General features: G+C 38.2%; 1 protein-coding gene, 1 long non-coding RNA gene and 1 other non-coding gene across 28 annotated transcripts in view; 1 reads left to right on the forward strand and 2 right to left on the reverse strand.

The window, feature by feature from the left end:
- Positions 1 to 1039: 1039 nt before the first annotated feature.
- Positions 1040 to 22278, reverse strand: Depdc7 (DEP domain containing 7). Its single transcript, XM_005327437.4, has 9 exons — positions 22152 to 22278; positions 9352 to 9742; positions 6040 to 6167; positions 5051 to 5240; positions 3097 to 3308; positions 2137 to 2279; positions 1829 to 1954; positions 1651 to 1729; positions 1040 to 1350 (listed from the first exon to the last, which is right to left on the reverse strand). The coding sequence occupies exons 1-9, from the start codon at positions 22222 to 22224 to the stop codon at positions 1157 to 1159; spliced, it is 1536 nt and encodes a 511-aa protein (XP_005327494.1). The 5' UTR covers positions 22225 to 22278; the 3' UTR covers positions 1040 to 1156.
- On the reverse strand, positions 4100 to 4206 carry LOC120890235 (U6 spliceosomal RNA). The gene has a single exon (XR_005734476.1). It is a non-coding gene; the product is annotated as a U6 spliceosomal RNA (small nuclear RNA).
- Positions 22223 to 24116, forward strand: part of LOC110598365 (uncharacterized) — a 74243-nt gene continuing 72349 nt past the window's right edge. For 25 of the 26 annotated variants that reach the window (XR_013437647.1, XR_013437641.1, XR_013437642.1 and 22 more), the window contains exon 1: positions 22223 to 22431. This is a non-coding gene — a long non-coding RNA (uncharacterized LOC110598365). The remainder of the gene's footprint in view (positions 22432 to 24116) is intronic. The other variant, XR_005733574.2, reaches the window with a different exon arrangement.

Below are 24116 nucleotides of genomic sequence, written 5' to 3' on the forward strand. Positions count from 1 at the left end.
AAAGTTAAAAACTTTAGCTCTAGTGACCAATTTATAAGAAATATGGGACACAAAGGAACATGATAAAGGACAGGCTAGGCAAAATCCAGACTGTGAGAAACTCAAGGACAAATGACCAGGTTTATTTGACAGCAGAGATAGACAAGGAAAAGAAGGATGGAGGGAGGGAGAACCAATAAAGAGCAACTTAAGAAGCACATTATGGATGTTGTTTCACTCTTTGAACAAACTGTCAAAATCATTTGAGATCATCAGAAAATTTGATCATTAAATGCATATTTGATAATAAAAATTATACAGTTGTATGAGTGAAGATGACATTGTGGTTATTTTTTAATGTTCTTATCTTTTGGTCATAGTCACTGAAACTTTTTTTAGAGGAAGTGAGATGCTATCTGAAATTTGTTGGGGGAAATGGGTGGGGAAATAGATTAAACAAGATTGGCCAGAAGTGGACAATTGTAGATATTGGTTGATGAGTACATGGGCAAGTTCATTATTCCACTCTTCCCACATTCCTGTTTGAAATCTCCCACAAGAAGTTTAAAAAGATGAAGTTTTCAGGCTGAGACTGTGGCTCAGTGGTAGAGCACTTACCTAGCATGTGTGAGGCACTGGGTTCAAGTCTCAGCACCACATATAAATAAATGAATAAAATAAAGGTCCATCAATGTCTAAAAAAATATTTTAAAAATAGATGACGTTTTCAGAAATATTAGGGTGGTCTGATTTTTTTTTTTGCTTGTCTACAATTTATTGGTAATAAGCAAATACATTTTATCATAGACTGTTTCTTCTATCTTGTAACTTTAAAGAGTACCATTTAAAACACAAGTCATACTAGTCTATTAATTTGTAATTACAGACTTTTTCACTTTTAAGTACATTCTTATATAAACACTACTTGTCATATCATCTAAATCCCTATGGTGTTCTATAAAGCACTGGGCACAATAACTATAAACCAACTACCTAAGAGATGCCAGCCAGTACTCAACAGCACTACACCATCTGACCAATAACTTAAGTTTTTGACACATAAGGTTATAAAAAAAATTTATTAAGTACAGTTTCATATAGAAATCAAATTTACAAATGTGATTGGATCTTTAAGATACATAATTTATTCTTAAAATACATAACATATATTAGAAACTCAGTCTCCAAAATACTCAATAAAGATGTTTGGATGACACTTATAGAATTGACCTAACAATTTCTTCTTTTCTTTGGCAGACAGTTTTGAATCTTCATCAATAGTTTTTAGTAAATTCAACAGCTCATCTTTGGTCGTCTTCTGTGTACTGCTGGAATAGTCACTTTGATCAATTCTCTGGCAATAAATATACCCTTAAGTTTAAAAAAAAAAAAAAAGTTCAGTTAATGACTATTCCTCAGATTTAACTGGAAAAGTCAAACAATATTTTTATATTTATGTGTTTCTTCCCCATTTTGTGAAATGCACTGAAGAGGATAAACACTATCGACTGACTCTGGGCAAGTTGCTTTTGACATTAGAGGCTCTCATACTCTAAGGAGAGTGTTTAGAATTTAGCTGAAATGAACTACGTACAGCAAAATACTTTATTTTCAAATAAATACCAAGAATTTGTCTCCAGAAGACTGTAAAAATAACATCTCTTGGATTACCTGCATCTTTATTTGGATCTCTTCCTTTCTGTATGGCCATAAGTTTAACACTAACAATTTTATGTAGAGTTCCAGGAATCTTAAAAAGAAGGGACAAGATATTATTAAAATGTAGTTTAAGCTATGCATAAGTAATCCATTACAAATAAGCTCAATTTCATTACTATCAGAGTTTTACCTTAAAAACATCTTTTTGGTGATCCATTAAAAAGAGTACCAGAAGATCAGTTTTGCCTTTGGACAAATTTTTATTGTCAACAATAGCCTTTGAGAATATCCTTTTCACAACCATTCGATTGTCACTCTATAAAAATAAAACACAGCCTATAATTACATGTTTAAAAAATTAATACTAAGGAAGTATTATTTAATAATAGCTATTATCCACTTCAGCATACTTGATGCTGAGGATGGAATAATCTGACAGATGGGTCTCATAAATATTAAGGATATGGAATACAGTTAACATTTAGACAAAAGACTTACTTCTTTCTGTAATTTAAATTCGGAAGGATGTGCTGCAACAGCCATGAAATATAGTAGCCTTCTAAATTCTTCTCTATTTTGGGAATCCAAAAGCTTCAGAAAGAGCTGAGTAGCTTCCAATGCTATTTCAGTCTTCCCATTTACTTTACAAAAATGAAAGGAAAACTGCTTTTAACTGATTAAATATGACTATATTAAAGGACCAAAACTCAAGTTACAATATAAGCTAAGTAGAGCACTTATTCCAAATTATTTATGAAAGCAAAAACAAGACTGGGAATTAGAAGGAATGAACAATACTATAAAGGCAGTCTTTCCTCAAATTGACAACTAATACCTTAAGTCCTTGTCATATAATCTAGGGCATTAAATTTAACTCCTGATTTTGTAGAACAGCTTGTTTTTCTTTAATATTATATGTATAATACTGATATATCCAACTCTACCATCTGAGAAAAATAGAAGGGATTCTCTGAAATCCCCAATTTTTTTAAAGTTGTTGATGGACCTTTATTTACTTACTTACTTACTTACTTGCCATGCTAAGAATCAAACACAGTGCCTCACACATGCTAGGCAAGTGCTCTATCACTGAGCCACAACCCTAGCCTCCCAATTTATTTCCAATAAGACATGGAATAAGATGGCTTACTAGTAGAAAGAGAGCAGTTCCCATTTTGAACATACTGAAGGGGGGGAATGGTGATGAAGGTGCTGATAATTCTTCCAAAGAGAATTGCTGTTTTATACCTAAGCTTCCAGCAAAAGTAGTATTCTCCCGTGGCAACCAGAAATTTCTGTATAACTTTAGAGCTTGTTAAAGCCTCTATCCAAATGAGTTATGCATTATTACAAATCCATTCCTAGTTTGAAGTATTTGGGGACAAATTTTGAGGATGATTCAATTTTTCCTATTTCCTCCAGAAGATAAAGCCTAGAATCCAGGAAGATCTTACTTACCTAGGAGTTCTGCAATTCCATTATGGACATCAGATAAGTGATTTAATAGTGGTTCTCTACTACTGTAAAATTTGCCAATGGCATCAAACAGAAGTTCCTTCACTATGTCTGTTCTGTCTGGTTGCTCAGGAAAGTTTCTGCTTATGTCTACCACCATCTGGTCTGGCAGGTATTCCAAGCAGTCAATCGCAGCAGAGAGCCACTCATCTTCCCTTGGGGGAGAAGGGAGTACTTTAAACAGCAAAGAAAAACAAATACACACTACCTAATTTACTAGCCATTTCAAGCACTGCCACCAGGATATATTTCTACACTCTTAAGAATTGTGTTTAATTATCTTTATATGTGGCTAAATTGTATATCACAGATTTTTATTTAAAAATTAGCTTAGTATATCTTCCTCTCTCATCCCCAAAATGAACTATCTATTGCATCAAAATTCAAACTCTACTTTTTACATTGCCAGTGTAGACTCAGGAATCCCAAGTTACTTGCTCAGACCCCTGGTAGGACTAGATCTTGGACCTGACTCATAAATCAGTATTTTTGCAATACAACCTAGTTCCCTACTGAGCTATATATGATCTATCTATAAATTGTATTCCTTTCAAACATTTCCATCTTCTTAACTGCACTGCAAAAATATCTGCTAAGGCAAAATAATTAAAAATAAAATAACCTTAGTAAGGCATAGTGGCCCACCCTGTAATCATAGTGACTCGGAAAGCTAGGACAGAAGATCACCAAACTGGGAAATGTAGCGAGATCTTGTCTCAAAAATTTAAAAAAGGACTGGGGGAATACCTCAGTGGTAAGTTGCCCCAGGGTTCAGTCCCCAGCTAAAAGCAGAATTTTTTTTCAAAGTAATAAAGAATATAGACCTTTTCCTTAAAGAAAAAAAACTTAATTCCTTCAGCACCTGAAGTTAAGCCTTTGAGCCCTAAGATTTATATTTAGAATTGTAGCTAAATGTGAGAATTACTTTCATTTTATATATATATATATTAATATGGAACGCTTCACAAATTTGTGTGTCATCCTTGTGAAGGGACCATGCTAATCTTCTCTGTATTGTTCCAATTTTAGTATATGTGCTGATGAATCGAGCACTTACTTTTTTTTTGTACCACAGGGGCACTTAACCACTGAGCCACATCTCCAGCCCCACTGCTTTTTTTTTTTTTTTTTTTTTTTTTGAGACAGGATCTTATTAAGTTGCTTAGGGCCTTGCTAAGTTGCTGAGGCTGGCTTTGATCTCGCTATCCTCCTGCCTCAGCCTCCCCAGCAGCTGGGATTACAGGTGTGTGCCATCATGCCCGGCTCATTATATTTCCTTGATATAACAAGTTAATTAGAAAATAAATGTTTATCAGGCATTCTAGAGGAATATTAAAGCATATGTAGTCAAGAATTCCAAGAATTTTTCAAATTTGTTCATTTTGCTCCAGAAACCTTTGAGGAACCTTGAGACCATTCAGCCCTACATTTTAACAAAGATGATGGAGCATAATCATTTTCTTCATTTGATGTGCAAGTTGTATGTGAAACAAAATGAATATAAAAAAAACAAATTCAAGACAGGCATGGTGATGCACACCTGTAATCCCAGTGGCTCAAGAGGCTGAGGCAGGAGGATTGCTAATTCAAAGCCAGCTTCGGCAACTTAGCAAAGCCCTAAAACAACTTAGCAAGACCCTGTCTCAAAACAAAAAATAAAAAGGGATGGGGATGTGGCTCAGGGTTGAGTGCCCTGGGTTCAATCCCTGGTACCAAAAAAAATTAAGTAAATAAATAAATTTAAATCTTTTAAAAATTTTGTTTTTTCTCAAGCATTAATAATATCGAGTGGCAATGCATAAGTGATTCCCTCTGGATACAATTCAAAATATTATCTGAATACTACATCTATAAACAACCTACAACCACTGAAATTATTACATGTGTTTCCACATACTGAGAGTCACCATAGGCCTTGAGAATCCCTCTATCCAGATAGTTACTGCTGTTGACCATGTCAGGCTGCTTCTTGGGTTGAGGAACTTTAGGTACATTGTCTTTCTGTCTGAGTAAGGAGTCAAGAAGTGGAAGGTCTACAAGTTGTAGTAGACGCCCAATTGTTTCTTCTTGCCACACTTCATTAATAACTACATAGGAAAAAATACAAGATGAAAGGTAACAATTAATAGTTACTATATGCTCAACACAATATCTGTCTCCATAGGTCTAAGCTAGAATACTTGTGGCCAAAAAAAGAAGAAATAAAGAAAAAGTCAACCTTCTGAAGTGCTTTCTTATAACAAAGTAAAACAATCCAAGATTTGTTTAGAGTGTAGGAGAATAGACTTTGGACAGGAATTCTTTTCATTCTTTGTACTATATAAAGCAATCTGTCAGAGATAAGAGATCAAGTCATATAACATGTTAATAAGGACTCCGGAAGAAAGAATGATTCATTCAATCTAAAAACTGGTTTGAAACTATTGGCTGATTATCCTACTCAGGGTTTCCATAACTAGGATGGGGGAAGGAGGGTGGAAATCAAAGTCATTAGGCTGCTTTTCACTGCCACAAGGAAGAGCATAAGAATTTTGTTAATGTTTTAATGTAATTTTCAAATTTTTAAACTTAACCTAAACCTAATAAAACCTTGGGGAAAGAAAATATCTGAGAGGATATTTTAAGTAAAAAATCTGCATGCAAAACATTTCAGATTTGAACCTCTGCCAGCTGATAGGACAAAAGTCAGTGTTCAAGAGTTTTAACACTGATGTATTTGTTAAAGATAATAGACTTCTGTTAAAATGTAATATAAATGGCTTTAATACATAGTACACTCTTTCTCAGCACTTTGAATAAATTCTAATAAAGGTCAAGACTGAAACATTTTAAATAACTTATTTGAAGTTAGTCTTCTATTTCTTACTTTACTCATCTGTAGCTTACCTTGTGGAGACAAGGTTGCAGAGATATTTACACACGGGGAGTTAGCAGGCTTTAAGCTCAGATTTTCCAATAGGTCTTCCAAACTGTCCGATTTGATATCAGATGACTTAAACAATGCATCTGCATAACTAAAATCAAATGTGGTATACCCACAGAAATATTTCAGTATTTGAGAACAAAGTTTCTAGCAAGTTCGTAACAAAAATGCAACAAATACAAATCCTAAGGATTGAGTAAAATAAAATTTAAAAAATAACCTTCTTGGGGCTGGGGTTGTAGCTCAGTGGTAGAGCACTTGTGTAGCATGTGTGGGGCACTGGGTTCCATTCTCAGCACCACATATAAATAAGTAAATAAAATAAAAAGTCCATGAACAATTAATAAAAATATTTTTAAAAAATACCTTCTTTCTCAAGCCTAAAATATGTATACTGTATGAAATTCTTTGAATAATTATTTGGATATGATTCAGTGACTAAAATTTTAGTCACCAATTTTAAAACATAATAAAATATAACTGAAATTCATTATAGTTATCTTTATTTCTAGGAATTCTTCAGTGGATAGTCCTCATTATTTTCCAAATATCGAGCTACAATATGTTACCTGTAATTCTGAAACTGAAACTTTTAAAAATCAAAAGCCTGCCAAACATCGTGGTACACACCTTTAATCCCAGCAGCTCAGGAAGCTAAGGCAGGAGGACTCAAGTTCAAAGGCAGCCTCAGCAATTTTGTGAGACCCCTAGCAACTTAGTGAGACCCCATCTCAAAATAAAAAGGCTGGGGATGGGCACAGTGGTTAAGTGCCCCTGTTCAATCCCCAGTACCAAAAAAAAAAAAAGTCAAAAGTTTATCCAGCATTCTTATGTTCACAAAACCTATTCTGGGTATAGGCCTGTAATTCTAATGACTCAGAAGGCTGAGGCAGGATGATCACGAGTTCAAGGCCAGCTTCAGCAACTTTGTAAGCCCCTGCCTCAAAACAAAAAAATGAAAAAGACCAAGGATATAGATCAGTGGTAGAGTACTTTTTGGCTCAACCCCCAGTATAAAAAGTAAACCAAAAAACCCTATCTTGAGATTATCATGGCTTTTATTTATCCCAGATAGTATGAACATTCCTTTGTTTACCACAGAATTATTAATATGCTTTGTTTGTTGTCCCATATCCCTCTAGGGGTGTTATATATGTATTTTAAAAAGTCCTAAAATTGATGGGCGCAAAGGCACACACCTGTAATCCCAGTGGTTTGGGAGGCTGAGACAGGTGGATGGTGAGGTCAAAGCCAACCTCAGCAACAGTGAGGTGCTAAGCAACTCAGTGAGACCCTGTCTCTAAATAAAATACAAAATAGGGCTGGGGATGTGGTTCAGTGGTCTAGTGCCCCAAGTTCAATCCCCAGTAACCCCCCCAAAAAAAAATTTTTTTAAAATGTCCGAAGTTCCTAAACATGTCTGTCCCAGTGGTCTCAAAAAAAGTATATGGACTGCATCCAAAAAGTGGGGCCCCACCTCATATTTCCTTTTTGTATACAGAGGTAAACGATATAATGTTTTAGATACAGAGACAAAAAAAAATATCTGAAAGTCAACTTTCAAATTCTGACTTTAGGTCAGATCTGAATCATGAGAGCTTCAAATTACACTGAAACCTCTACAGTTTAGCTGAGAATACAAGGGAAAGGTAAAACTGTTGTACTTCATAACTAAGTTCATTATGTATTCAGCCACTGGGTTCTACAGTGCCCACTCTCTTTAAATGAACCTCTCTTTCCCCCATACTGTTTAGTTCAACACCCCCCTCAATTTTGTAGACTACAATACTGTAATAAATTCCTAACTAGCTATCCCTATTAGTCTGCCATGTAACTACCAGGAACACTTTTCCTTATTTATTTATTTTTTTTTTGCTTGGTGCTGGGAATAAAACTCAGGATCTTGCTCATGCTAAGCAAGTGCTCTACCAATGAACTACATCCCCAGCCTTCCTAAAATATAAACTCATCGTGCTAAAAATCTTTCTGTGGCCTCCCCAACACCTGTATGATCAAATCCAAATTCCTTAATATGCCAGACACAGTGGCACATCCTTGAAGTAGGAGAATCACTTGAGCACAGGAGCTGGAGACCAGCCTGGGCAACACTGCAAGTGAGACCCTGTCTCCAGAACAAACAAACAGGGCCTCGGGTTGTAGCTCAGTGGTAGAGCTCTTGCCTAGCATGGAAAAGGCATTGGGTTTGATCCTCAGCACCACATAAAAATAAAGATATTGTGTCCATCTACAACCACCACCAAAAAAAAAAAAAAAAAAAAGCAACAAATTCCTCAATAGTCACAAGAGGCCTTGGCACTCTCACACATGTCCTTTCACTCTGACCTCTTCCATATTCTGGATTCTAACAGCCTGGGTGTCTCCCTGCCGCCTTCTCCTTCTGTTCTCAGACCATTTTTCCCTTTAACTTTTTTATTTATTTATTTTTATGTGGTGAGGGTATCAAACCCAGTGCGCCTCATGCACGCAAGGCAAGTGCTCTACCATTGAGCCACAACTCCAGCTCTCTCTCAGACCATCTTTATTTTTCTTCTGTGTGGTGCCATGTTGAGAGCCACAGCCCAGTCAGAATGATACCTGGCATTTGTCAGAGGGAATGGTTGAAAGGTCATGCCAGGGAACCATTGAGATGATGATTTGAGTTAAGCTATATATAATTGCTGTGATGCTGGACTGATTGTATTGTATATTTGATCTTTATTGATGCTCTTGCTGCCTTGGGCACCCGCTACTTTGGGGTTCGGGGAGATTGGACAGAGCTGGGTGGAGCCTGGAGCCGGGTGGAGGGAGTGTGTTCCTGCGTGGTGTGTGCAGTGCAGGTGAGAGTTGGGGAATAAAGAGTTGCTGTTTGAATCTACAAGGCTTTGTGGCGGCTCGGTTATTTGTACCCAGGCAGACTGTGGCAGTGCCAGTGATAGAACACAGGGCCTTACATTTGCTAGGCAAGCACTTTACCACTGAGTTGCATCTCCAATCCTCAGGCCACTTTCTAAATAAAATTTTTAACTTTTTTTTTTTTAACACTACCTATAACTTGAGAAAAATCAAAGTCTGTTTATTGGTATCTCTTAAATATTTTATATTTAGCAGAAACAAAGTTAATAAAATTTCACTGTACTTTACCAAATACATCTTCAGATCCATACTTAGCCAAGTTATGCTTAAGAAAGTAATATATAGTCAGTCACTCTCTCATAAAAAAGTAGACAAAATCCTGCCAACATTCCCATGATAATCTGTCATCATTATATACCAACCTGGAAGGTGAATATACTTTGTTCTCTTTGCCCATCTGACTGTCTTGGTTATGTATTGTTGTGAATCTATAAAGGCTGCAACTACTGTCTTCAAATGTAGGTTTTTTGTCTTTTCCAAAGACCTTGGTTGGAACTGCTTCAAATACTTTATAGTCCATAAGTGCCTGACACACTCTCACCACTTTGGCCCGAGGAATATCTACATCACCAAAGTACTTATTCTGAATTAGATGAGAATAAATGACATCTACGGCTTCTGAACCCACAAAGCAGTCATTGTGTCTTTTTAAATGATGCCTTCGTTTTTTTACTTCCACTTGTGTCTGAAGAGTATTTATAATGCTGCTCCATACGTATGTGGCTCCAAATGGCTTCTGGGCCACACTGAAACCTGGGGGGGGAGGGGATGATCACAAAAAAAAAAAACTAAGAATTAGTACTTTGTTCATTTGTAATAAGGTCTGAATGATCCTTAAGCAAAAAGTGGCAATTTCCAAAGTTACTAATAAGGAGAAATTATTAGGGCATCTTATTACTGAAATATTATTATTGATGGCAATTTGTTAAAAAAATTTAGTACCTACTATATACTGAATGTTGTTCTCTGTGCTAGCATGTGACAGTGAACAAAATAAAGTCCCTGTTCATGTGGACTTAGACTTTGTGGGAAGATACAGATGATATATCATAAGTGTTTGATCAGCACCAAAAAGAAAAAGGCAGGTTAGGAAGAGAATGCTATTTTATTGAATTTATTTTTTTATGGTGCTGAGGATTGAACCCAGGGCCTCATGCATGCAAGGCAAACACTCTACCACTGAGACACATCCCCAGCCTGAGAATGATGCTTTCAATGAGATGTCAGGAAAGATCTCTGGCCCAGCACAGTGGTGTCCTTTTGTAATGTACAGGAGGCTGAGAGGAGGATCATGAGTTCAAGGCCATCCTCAGCAACTTAGTGAGATACCCCCACCCCCCAACAACTCAGTGAGACCCTGTCTCAAAATAAATAACAAAAAAGGGCTGGGGATGTGGCTCAGTGGTACAACCCCCCTGGGTTAAATCCCCTGTGCCAAAAAAAAAAAAAAAGCTTATATCTGAGTAGGAAGCAAGCTATGCAGACATCTGGGGGAAGAATAGACAGAAAAGAAAGAACTAAGGCCCTGAGGATGTGTTTTCTGCTACGACAGAAAGAGGTCTATGGGACCAGCCTGGCATGTGGAGGGAGTGGACAGCAGGAATTGAGATTAAGGAGGGAGTGGAGAAGGATGTGAGATCGGGAAGGAGAAGACCAAATAGAGCCAGGGGCAGTTAACACTTATGCACAAGGAACTTCACTATGTGCCTCAGGTAAGTTATCTGATCTCCAGTAACAACCTGAGGTGGCAGATATCATCTCTGTGTGAGAGACTGAAAACATATTCAGAGAAGGTACTTGCAACTTCCAGACATTACTGAAAGAGGTAGTGCTGGAATCTACTCATGGTCTATGACTCTGAAGGATTTTTCAATCAAATACACAGGTTGCAGGAATAAACTAGTTTTTTAAAGCTTCCTATTGTGCAGACTTATGACTTAAATATGTAATAAGCAGGGTAAAAAATAATATAAAAAACATACAACTACAACAAAAAAGATTGACTCCTGCCCAATAGGAGCTTACATCCTACTGCAAAGACAGGATAAGCACAGAAATAAAGCAAGATTTTAGTCAAACACAAAGGAAAGAAAACAAGCTTCCAAAAGGCTTGTTTCCAAGCTTCCTATTTTTCTTCATCTTCATGAACAGATTATTTGGTAAAACTGCAAAGAAGAAAAGGAAACAAAAAGAAAACAAAGAGGGGGTAGGAAGGATAGTAGAATGAATCAGACATTATTACCCTGTGTACATATATAACTATAGACCAATGGGATTGTATATCATGTGTAACCAGAAGAATGAGAAATTATACTCCATTACGAATTATGTATCAAAGTGAATTCTACTGTCAAAAAAAATTTTTAAAAAAGAAAGAAAACAGTGACATACTGGGGAGTGATACTGGCACAATCATATTGTTGTACATGTACAAATATATGACAACAGATCCCACCATTATATACAATTCTAATGCACCAATAAAAATATGGAAAAACGTGAAAAAAAAGGAAACAAAATAGGCTTTGGGTTTCAGTAAGCTGATGGAACGAGTCTGGCTAATTATGCCCTTGCTAGCTGCCCACTCCTCACCCTCCCTCCTCCTCCTTCACAGAGAAGGCCCTATTTGTTACTCTTTTCAATGATGCTCTGAAAATTCAGTGATTCTAATTTAAGCTCTCATTTTTGTTAAGCATATTACTTCCTTTATTTTTACGATATCTTGACAAAGTAGTAGTAAAGTTTAGACTATCTGAATAGTCTAACAAGGAAAACAATATATCAGTACAATAGTAAAGAATAAGGAGACCTATAATTAACTGCTACTTGAAATCATCTTCCTGTTTTTGTTTAATGAAATAGGTGTGTACAGTGAAAACATAAGTTCCTAAAGGGCTTTAAAACTCTTTAGACTTTTTTTTAGGGGGGGTGGGGGGGGACAGGAGGGGGATACTAGGGATTGAACCAGGACCTAGCACATGCTAAGTACCTGCTTTACCACTGAGCTATGCTCTCAGATCCTCATCTTTTTTTTTTTTTTTGAGAAGGGGTACCCAGGATTGAACTCTGGGGCACTTGACCACTGAGCCACATCCCCAGCCCTATTTTGTATTTTATTTAGAGACAGGGTCTCACTGAGTTGTTTAGGACCTTGCTAAATTGCTGAGGCTGGCTGTAAACTTGTGATCCTCCTGTCTCAGCCTCCCAAGCCTCTGGGCTTACAGACGTGCACCACCATGCCCAGGTAAAACCACCCATTTTTAAAAATATTTTTTTAGTTATAGATGGACACGATACCTTTATTTTATTTTTACGTGAAGCTGAGGTTCGAACCCAGTGCCTTCCATGTATGAGGTGAGCACTCTACCACTGAGCTACAACCCCAGCCCTAAAACCACCAATTTTAAGTGAGCCATTTGGAATTAATTTCTTGTGTAACAATAAACATAAAGAATGTGCTGAGTCATTATACTCTATTCATTAATGGCATAAATTTGTAGCTATCAGCAATTAAAAAGTAACATTTTTACTATGAAAATTAATAACAAAGTGACTGTTTATTTCAATACCAAAAGTAGATGGGGAATTTACCACCTATTATTTATGATATATTATATTTATTTAAAATAATCAGCAATATTATTTTAATTATCTTTTAAAATTGAAGTTAATTCCTCAATCAGAATCAAAGAATGAAGTAATTATTTCCAGTCTTCCAAATATCATGTGAGCAGTTTCAAGAATTGAACTGGGGGCTGGGGATGTGGCTCAAGTGGTAGTGCGCTCGCCTAGCATGCGTGCGGTCCGGGTTCGAGCCCCAGCACCACATACCAACAAAGATGTTGTGTCCGCCGAGAACTAAAAAATAAATATTAAAAATTCTCTCTCTCCTCTCTCACTCTCTCTTTAAAAAAAAAAAAACAAAAAAAAAAACTGAACTGTTTGCTGGAGAGGGTGTTGCATGCCTGTAATCCCAGAAATTCTGGAGGCTGAGGCAGGAGGATCACAAGTTCAAACCCAGCATCAGCAACTAAGTGAGACCCTAAGCAACTTATCGAGACTATCTCTAATAAAATATTAAAAAGGGCTGGGGATATGGCTCAGTGGTTAAGCACCCCTGGCTTCAATCCCTGATAGCAAACAAACAAAAAACAAAACCTGAATTGTGGAAAATAACTAGATATATCAAGCTAGAACTATACTTATTGCTGTATTTAGTCCTACTTTATTCAGCTAGGTGCAGTGGTGCACACCTGTAACAACTGTGGCTCAGGAGGCTGAAGCAGGAGGATCGAAAGAACCAAGCATATAATGGAACATCAAGTCTAAGTCATTCTTTGTGTGTGTGCACACACACACTTGCACCAGAAACTGAACCCAGGGGTACTTAACCACTGAAGAACATCCCCAGCCCTTTTTATTCTTTAATTTTGAGACAGGGTTTTGCTAAATTGCTTAGGGACTTGCTGAGGCTGGCTTTGAACTTTCGATCCTCCTGCCTCAGCCTCCTGAGCCACAGGGATTACAGGTGTGCACCACTGCACCTAGCTCAAGTCCAAGTCATTCTTGGTATCCAAAACTCAGAAGTAGCTATACTGCCTCTAATGATGATAACTAAACAAAAAGTATTAACAGCTAATACTCTAAATTTTCTAAAATACCAGATGTTATAACAGATTTAAATGAATTTAGTGTTCGTACTTTAGTCTTTTTTCAAATCTTCATGGTATCATTATTAACATTTGAGTACGCAGAATATGACAGATGTGTCTTCTCTCATTTAATCTGGAAATATTTCTCTGTGAAATAGTTATTAACAATTCTATTTTGAGGAAATTAAAGTTCAGTGAGTTAAATAAACTTGACTTTAGATATACAGCTAACAAATATATTAGCTTTTTCCTAGTGTTTAAATATTATATATAAAAAATCAGGCACTTGGGAACTGGGGTTATGGCTCAGTGGTAGAGCACTTCCCTAGCATGTGTGAGGCACTGGGTTCAATTCTCAGCACCACATATAAATAAATTAATAAATAAAAGGTTCACTGACAACTAAAAAGATATTTAAAAAAAAAAAAGTCAGACACTAGATAAACAGACTTGGAAGTATTCTCTTCCCTTGACAGGAGTAAGTAAAACAATTTTAAGATAACCAAAGAGTGAATTGGACATGGTGGCTCATGCCTAGAATATCAGTGACTAGGGAGGCTGAGGCAGGAGGATTAGAAATTCAAGGTCAGCCTTGGCAATTTAGCAAGATTCAGTCTCAAAATAAAAAATAAAAAGGGCTAGAGATGTAGGTCAGTGGTAGAGCACTTTTTTGGTTTGCATGAGTGAGGTCCTAAATTCAATCCTTGGCATCACAAAAAAAAAAAAAAGAAAAAAAGAAAACCAAAAAGATTAGAAGAAACAAAACAACTCTAGGATTTGAATCCTTAACCAAGGTATGTAAAAACAGCCACAACTCCTAAAATAAGGTAACATATCAAACATTCCAGAATAAATACTATCTACAGTACACAGGAATAAGACAGGAAGACAGACAAGATTCCAAGTTGGAACTATGAGACTCCCTTTTAGGTACCAGTGAAACAGACTTCTAGGCTAATGATTTTTTAAAGAGATAGGTCTCACTATGTTGCCCAGCTGGTCCTGAACTCCAGGGTTCAAGCTATTCTCCCACTTCTTCCTCTCCAGTAACTGTGTACCACCATACTTGGCTGGGCTAGTGATAATATTAAAGATGAAACACACAGTCTTAACATCTGAGCTATACAAATCCTAAAAGATAAGGCAAAGTCACTTATTAGTTTGAGATTAATAAAACAACTGAAGGGGGCTGAGAGGGAGGAAAATACAGCCTCAATGACATGGAAAAGGGTAATATTTACAGGGGAATTAAGAGATAAAGAATAAATCCCCCCATATAAGTTTGTGGCTTAAATGTGGGAAATCAGGAAGTTCTTTGGGTTGGATAACACTGTATAAAAGATTAAAGAACAGGTTAGAGCAGAAGAGTGGGTACCTGTGAGCCACATGCTCCCAGAGTCCTCAGGCATGATACAATTCAGCCCTTTCAGGTCCCCTTTGTGCTCATTGACTATTAATTCCCAACCTTTGCATCTGGAATATTTCCCCTCAAGCATCACCACCCACAGATCCAAACTAGCTCATGTTCATACATGTTCATAACATACCCTGGACTTGACAAGTAAATGTGCCAAAACCCACACCAGGATAACCTGGTTTTTTTTTTTTTTTTTTTTTAATGCTGACTTCACAAGTTGGATACAGATCCCCCACATGCTGGTCTAATATGTACTTATCATCATCTAAGAGCTGAAATGAATATTAGTATAGCACCCCACAGCCTAGGAAAATGACTTACTGTGATATCTAAACAGGATTCAAGAGATCAGAAATATAGAATGAATGTTTTGTTAAATCTAGCAATCAGGATCTAAGCTTCAGCTTGTCCACAAACCTCACTTGCATATGAGGTAAATAACTCATTAAAATTCATCACTATCTACATCTTGAGGTTTTCTTATGAATAGATGGTCAAGCAGTTTTTTTTTCTTTTCTTTTTTTTTTTTTTTGGCAATACTGGGGATTGAGTTCAGGGACCCTGTGAGCTACATCCCCAGCCCCAAGCATTTTCTAAAAGTATCACAACAAGTGGAATCTAAGGGTCTAGAAACCAGCTTCATAATCCTGGGTAAGAAATTTAATGTCTATAAATTGGTTTCTTCATCTACTGACATAACAATTGAACCCTATGTTCAAGATTGGTTTCAGGTCTACACTACAGTCTTTAAATTTTTATAAATCCAAGAAGTTGTAACTTGTGCATTTAGATAGACTATGGATATCAGATAGACTATGACAAACCAAGCTTGGCAAGGTGGCACATGCCTGTAATCCCAGGGGCTTGGGAGGATCACAAGTTCAAAGTCAGCCTCAGCAATTTATTGAGGCCCTAAGCAACTCAGTGAGACCCTGTCTCTAAATAAAATACAAAATAGGGTTGGGGATGTGGTTCAATGATTGAGTGCCCCCGAGTTCAATCCCCAGCACCCCCTCCCCCCAAAAAAAGACAGACCAATATGCTGAGAGCCATTGCCAAGTAGGAATGACGCATCAAAATTTTCTTGCCAGCGTACCCCATGTTGCTTAGAGGAAGGACTCATGGAAATGGACATATGAAGTGACATTGCATGTATGTTTGAGAAAGGTGACCCTGCTCAAGGACCAGGGTGGATCCGGGTTTAAGGAGGATCCTACTGGATTAGGGCGGATCAGGTTTTAGGGAGTATCCTGCTGCCTCAGGCACGCCCTATCGTTGAGTTCCCATTGAGTTCTCCTGGGATTCAGAAATTATTTGGGATAAAAAGCCTGGTGGAGTACGTGAATTTTGCGGGCGGAACATGTTTGTAGAGTGCCAGTGACAGTTCGGGAATAAAGAATTGCTGTTTGAATCTACAAGGCTGTGAGTGGCTCGTGATTTTGTGCCCAGCCAGACTGCGGCACCAATAGGTAACAAATGAAACATGGGGACAAATTTCACCTTACTAGACACAAAAATCACAAAGTGGTCTAATAAAATACTCAGATTATTTTAAAACTAGATTTCTAGCATTACATATGCTCTTAAACACCAGATCAAATCTAGACTTGTTAATCATTTACTTGCTTTTTCAGCAGTTTCATCTTTATCTGCTTGAAAAAACAAGACCTGTCCTTCACACAAACATGGACACTATCTAAAAAAGTTTACCAACAACAATGAAAGTTAAATTTCCCAGATAATATTGAACCCTGATATGTATGTGAAATACTAATTATCTTCACTTCTAGAATGCACACTAAATAGTCAAGTTATTACTTTTAATCCCTTTAAACTCAAGTTATAAAGCAGATATGTCAAGAAATTACACTTACTCAAAAGTTACAAAGAAGGGGCTGGGGATGTGGCTCAAGCGGTAGCGCGCTCGCCTGGCATGCGTGCGGCCCGGGTTCAATCCTCAGCACCACATACAAACAAAGATGTTGTGTCCACCAATAACTAAGAAATAAATATTAAAAATTCTCTCTCTCTCTCTCTCTCTCTCTCACACACACACACACACACACACACACACACACACACACTCTCTCTCCCCTCTCTCTCTTTAAAAAAAAAAAAAGTTACAAGGAAGCCAGGCATGGTGGATGCAAGTTCAAAGTCAGCCTCAGCAACTTAGTGAGGCCCTAAGCAACTTAGTGAGACCTTGTCCCAAAATAAAAAATAAAAAGGCCTGGGTATATGGCTCAGTGGTTAAGCACCCTGGGTTCAATCCCCAGTACTTAAAAAAAAAAGTTAGAAGGAGATAATCTGCATCAACCATCCATGATCCATGCAGTCAACAGCTCTAGTCCTTCTGTGAAAACCTACTTTAGGGTAAACAATTCTATAATTTCTTCCAATGGTGAGATTATATTAAATCCTCAGATGATCAATACATAAGTATAACTGGATTCCAGTGTAAGGTAACCATGCACACAATTTCCAAAATACACTACCTCTAAATGAGCATATAACAATCTACTTTATATTCTTAGGCTTTAGAATGAATTAAAAAAATTCTGAAACTCATCTTTTTTCCATAAAACTTTAATAAACAGTGAGTTAGAGCCCTATTTCTTTCAATTTTCCTTATAATTTATAGATATTTTGCTTTACAGAGACCAAGAACCACAACATAAAACAACTGGTCAATGAATATTTATTAGTTATAGATTATTGTTAACTACTAAAAACATTTATTTGAAGGGGAGTGCTCGGGATCAAACCCAGGTTCTTGTGTATGCTAGCCAAGAGTTCTGCCATTGAGCTAAATCCGGAGCCCCCTAAGGAAAAAAAAAAAAAAAAAAAAAGGTAGAGTTCCTCCCCTTCTTTTTATAAAAGCTTTTTTTGTGTGTGTGGTACAGGGGATTGAACCAAAGGGTACTTAACCACTAAGACACATCTCCAGCCCTTTTTATTTTTTATTTTAGGACAGGATCTCACTAAGTTGCTCAGGGCCTATTTCTAAGGCTGGCTTTGAACTCGAGATCTTCCTGCCTCAGCCTCCAGAGCCGCTGGGATTACAGGCCTGTGCCACTGTGCCCAGTTTATAAAAGTTTTTTTAAAACTTTTATAAAGTTTTTAAGCGCTATTTGAAGTTTTTTATAAAGTTTTTTAGCGCTATTTGAAGTGGTTCTCAATGGATCATTTTACTCTCCCAGGGCATGTATGGAGACATTTCTAGTTATCACAATGGGGCAGATAGTGTTATTGGCATTTAATGAACAGAGGCCAGGGATGCTTCTAAATATGCTACAATGCACAGGACAGTTCCCACAACGAAGAATATGTCAATAGTGCCCAGATTATGAATGCCTGGGTTAACCTAATATTGTTCAGATGTAAACAACTGTGCTAACACGGCAGGCACAGTGCTGGGTGCTAAGAATATAAAGAGTAAGATAGGCATGGACTTTGGAGTCCCAGAGACCTGTGTTCCACTCTTTGGTCTATCATTTACTAATAATATGAACTTGGGCAAACTGCCTAACTCTTATGTTGCTTTTTCAAGAGGTCACTCTGCTTCTCTAAGTTACTGTGAGGGTTATGAGATAAGATATGTTGATGTGGCTAACAGTGTTCAGCAATGAACAGATGTTTCATTAAAAAAGGAGACACATGCCTAAAATCCCCAGCTAGAGGCTAAGGCAGGAGGACTGAAAATTCAAAGCCAGCCCTGCCTGGATATATAGCCAGACTCTGCCTCAAACTAAAAAAAGGAGGCTGGGGATATAGCTCAGTGGAAGAACATCCCTGGGTACAAATGCCAGAAACACACACACACACACAGAAAATGTTGGGGGGCAGTCTGGAAGAGCCTAAGAAAATATGACAACTCAATGCAATGTAATATCCTGGATGGGATCCTGAAAGAGAAAAAGGGCACTGGGAAAAACTAAGAAAATCTGAGTAAAGTATGGACCTTTTAGTTCATAACCATGTGTTAATATTGGTTCATTAAAGCGCCAGATGGACCATACTCATGTAAGATAACAAAAGAAACTAAGTATAGGGTGAGAACTCTATGTACTTTTTTTTTTTAGTTGTAGATGGACACAATATGTTTATTTTATTTATTCATGTTTGTGTGGTGCTAAGGATCAAACCCAGTACCTCACACATGCTAGGCAAACACTCTATCACTGTGCCACAACCCAAGCCCTCTTTGTACCAACTATGATTTTTTGTAAGTCTATTATAAAATTTTAAATTTATTAAAAAAAAAAAAGAAAGAAAGGAGGTACCCTTCTTCCTCTTCCTTTCTCTGAACTCAGGATATAGTCCCCCCTTCCCCAAGGAACTTATTTTTACCTTCTTCCACCTGGGTAATGATGTTAAGCTCTGGAAGGAATTCAGTCAAATAAACTTATTAATCCTAAACCATTCTGAATTTAAGAAAATTTTATTTTTTTAAGATGAGTTTTATATTATAGTTCTATGAAGGTGAGGAAAACAAATTTACATTTTTTTAAAATTTACATTGCATCTAAAAACCTTATTTTATGCTTAAGACAAATCATTGCTTATCATTAAGAAAAAGAATATGGCTCAGAGTACAGTGTCTTATACTAACTCTATTTGGATTTTTTAATTTATTTTAATTAGTTACACATGAAAGTACAATTATCTTGACATATCATAATTTCAAATCAGATGGATATAATTTCTCATTTTTCTGAGTATACAGGTTGCAGAATCACATTGGTCATGCAGTCACGTATAAGTGATGGGAGGGGAGAGGAAGGGAGGAAAAGGAGGACAGCAGAAAATTGTATTTAAGAAGCATTTTTTTTGATGGCGGGTGCAGTGGTGCATGCCAGTAATCCCAGCGGCTCAGAAGGTAAGAGAATCATGAGTTCAAAGTCAGCCTCAGCAAAAGCAAGGCACTAAGCAAGACTTAGTCTCTAAAACAAAATACAAAATATGGATGTACCTCAGTGGTTGAGTGTCCTTGAGTTCAATCCCCAGAACCAAAAATAAAAAGAACCATTTTTTTCAGGAGTTTAAAACAATACAGAATTTGAAAAAACAAAGGAAAGAACTACATTTATTGGACAATAACCAAAACTTCATGAAAACAGACAAATGTAAACAGAATTGTATCTGAGAGTGTTAAAACTGGTATCTGTGATTGGAGAAAAAAAAAACTTCCTATACTACTGATATCAGGATTGCAACACTTTTACTGGATATTTGTTTTGGTAGTTCAAAATTTATCTTTCTCCTATTTGTTATTAGAGATATGCTGAAACTGCCTCTGAAAAGAGGCAAGCACTCTATCACTTTACCTGCAGACAGGTAAAATATGCAAAATAAACCTTTGCTAATAAAAGCAATTTTAAGATATGATAAGCAATGGCCCCTATTTAATTCACATAGATTAATGGGAGCATATGGGAAGTACTTTGAGCTCTCTGGAAAGTGATACCAGGCAAATTCAAAGAATTAGGTTACATCATAAAGGGATAACAAGATAACATCCCACTTTCCTGTATGTCTATATTAGAAGACAAGGATCTTTGAAGTACTGGCTGAAGGTTAGCATATAAACCTAATTTCTTCTACAAAAATCAGGTCCTCAGTTATTATAGCCCTCAAGGTATTAAAGAGTTACTAATCTGTGGAGAAGGAAAAGTACAAAGCTGCTTGCCAGAGCACACATGGAATGGCAAAGACCCAAGAATCCTTAGCTCCTTGCTCACTAGGACTGAGGAAAGGCAACTAACTCAAGGGTGGAAGAGGGATTAACAAATGCTAACAAGTAGAAATTCCAGGTGCAGCTAGCAAAACAAATGAGAACAAGCAGTGAGCCCATAACTGCCCACTGCATCTGGTGTAGAAGACAGTGGTCTTTCTCTGTGATTCAAAAATCCACTAACTAGCATGTCACCTGCTTCAATTTTGAATACATACTCCCTCACACCATCCAAGAACTTGTTCAAAAATGCCTAAAGCCCAGAATTGACATTTCAGCAGTTAGAGGAGACATGGAGCACCATGTTTTGAATCAGGTGAAATTTGGAAAATTTAATTCACTCCGAGCCTAATGCTGTCTCAAAACTGTTTTAATATTATTTGTTTTTAAATTCCTGAATTTTAAAGTTTTCCTTCTCTTCACAATGTAATCAAAAAGATCGTATTATGTCCTTATTCCTGTAAGTGGGAGCAGAATATGGTTAATATTATAATCTGTTTTAGGAAAGCACAAATGAAAAGTTGTTCTCTATCACAATTCATCATTAGCATCTTGAAGATTAAAAGGAGCATTAATTAGTAAGTCAAACACAAGAAAGGGGGGGCCACTGAGATCCACCCATTTGGCCTGAAAGAGGAGTCGTGCCCCCCTCAAAAAAGCCAAGTGTTGTCTGAATATCATTAAGAGTCATTTGAGTCACCCTATTTACTGAGTTGTAGATATGTTAGGGTCAAAATTTTAGAGCCGATCATCTGATTCTGTTCATTTGTTAAAACATCTGAAGAAACAAAAATCCTAAACCAACCCCCCCAAAACTACAGTAGCAGAGGTCACCATCTTATCTCCTAATGTCATGTAATTATTAAAGAAAAAAAAAAAGACCAAAAACTTCAATTCGCTTAAGTACTGTTTACACAGAAAATGTTTTAAAAATACCTTGAAGACCAAGATGTTGCCTGGATAACTTATAACAGAAAATTCTCATCACTCCCAGAGAGGTCTACTACTACTGTGTAGTCAACTATGTGCTCGAGACAAGGACCAAAGAAATTCCCAAATTCCACACAACCTCACCACGCGGAGCCTCTCCGCGACATCCACGGCCGGTGCCTGGCAAGTAGCCCGCACAGAGACCAACGCGCGGAGCGGTTCAAGTTTCGGTGACTTACTAAAAAGCGGGCCGCAGCCCACCAGCGGAGAGGAACCTCCCGCAACGCGACGGCGCCCGCCCGGGACACAGCTGTGCGGGGCTCACCAAGCCCGCGGAACCGGCGCGAGCGGATGAACGCCCCACACCCGGCTCCCGCCCCACGCGGACCACAGCCTTCGCCGCCCTTCGGAGGCATCTTCGGCACTTACCGGGAGGCCTCTGCGCCGGACTGTGCAAAGTCGAGAGTTTCAGCGCGGCCGCCTTCTCCCGCACGGTGGCCATGGCCCTGGCTGCCGGGACGCCACCTCGGAGACCGCCGCTGCTCCGCTCACTGGGCGCCCGCGCTAAGTGCCGCCAGTTAACTAGACGGGGGCGGGGCTCCGTCAGGCCCCGCCCCTGTCCGTCACGTGCCTCCTGGGGGAGGCGTGTAACCTGCGACCGCCTCAGCACCAGACGCCTCGGGCCAGCCACCCAGCAAGCCGCCGCCAGGTAAAGCGTTTCACTAGGCGGATCCTTGCGAATCCGCGCCGGCCCTGAGCCACGGCCCAGACCAGCTAGATTCAAAGCACATTGCGCAGTGCCTTGCCTGGAGGATCCAGCAAGTGCTTCACTGCCCTGTGCCTCAGTGTGCTCACCTGGGACGAGGGAGTACCCTCTTCACCGAACTTTTTCTGAGGTTTACACGAACCAATCCATGTTCGGCACTTAGCAATTGGGCCTGGAATATAAATGCTTAAGATTACGTCATGGTAATAAATGCATTGAGTTTTTCATGCATCCCCTCCCTGTTAAGAACAAATAAATCCTCCTGACTCAGGAGAGCAATGTCTAGAGGTCACAGGAGGGCAGCAACTAAAGACCATGGGGCTGGCTGCCAAAGGAATCTGTGTTGATTCCAAAGTAACTCAGGGTCAGGTGATTTGGGACCTGGTTTGCTGTGGGAAAAGAAGGGTTAGAGCAAAGACAGGAAAGGAGAGGAAAGGCTCTTGAAGGAAAGCACCCTAGTTCCTTGGGAAGTTGAGGCTGGAAATCCAGGGGTTCAGTGCTGGAGCACCTCTGAAAAGATGACCTAAAAGACCAATAACCCAATGGCCAGATACTTGCTTTTTGCAGTGATTTTCTACGTTTGGTACACATTAAATTAACAGGAGGATGCGTGTGTGGAGTCTGGGTATAAATTAACATGGTATTTAAATGGAAGTTCGTTGCTTGTTAGAAAAATATCTTACATGTAGTTGTTTCAGAGAATACATAGCAAGAAGCTGTGACCTTAGGGACTTAGGTTTAGTGGGTGGGACATGAGGGATAATTGCTGCATAAGGGAAAAAAGCGTTAGAAAAGGTTACCAACTCTGCTGGCACCTTTTAATGTGGTCTCCCCCTGGTGGATATAAAACCCGTTCCCACTTCTGTTCAGGGAATTTTCTTTGTAACTTCTCCGTTGTCTGCTGTTCACAGAGAAGATTCAACTCGGGACAAATTTCAGTCTCCCAGTACACCACTTAACTTTAGTCTTTCCCACCCTGCATGACTAAATGAATACTGTGTAGTTGTACTGGTTAGGAGGGGGAAAAATGTGGCCCTGTTGTGGAAAATAAATCTTGGCCTTTTGAAAAAGGCAGGTGACCTAAGTGACCATTTTGATACTTTATGTAAACATTTCAACGAATTTTCTACTAGCTTTTGCTATCCTTGCCTACCCCATCTGGAATACTAGGGTTCTCTTCTCTGCCTGTGTTTAATGCAACCTGGTGGCCTAACCCCTTTCCTATCCTACTTCTTCATCACATGTTTTTCAAGGTTGCCTGATACATTCCCTCTATCATTTATGGCACTTATTCAAATGTACTATTCAGTCCCCAGTCGTATATTTACTTTCTAATTATTTCGGCACAAATACATCTTGAGTGCCTAACAAAATTGAAATATTGTCCAGGACAGGGAGCATACTTTAACCTCTCAGATTTCTTTTAATATCTGTGTAGTATAGGCATGTAGTGGATACTTTTGCTTGTTGTCTTCATTGAAATCCAGAGCTTTAAAAAAAAAAATCACCTTCAGGCTGGGGGTGTAGCTCAGTGGTTGAATGCTTGCCCCACATGTGCAAGGCCCTATGTTTGCACCCCAACACTAGAAACACACATACACACACATCAGCTTAATACTTTTGTAAAT

Source organism: Ictidomys tridecemlineatus, chromosome 4 (assembly GCF_052094955.1).
Source record: "Ictidomys tridecemlineatus isolate mIctTri1 chromosome 4, mIctTri1.hap1, whole genome shotgun sequence".
Lineage (NCBI taxonomy): Eukaryota > Metazoa > Chordata > Mammalia > Rodentia > Sciuridae > Ictidomys > Ictidomys tridecemlineatus.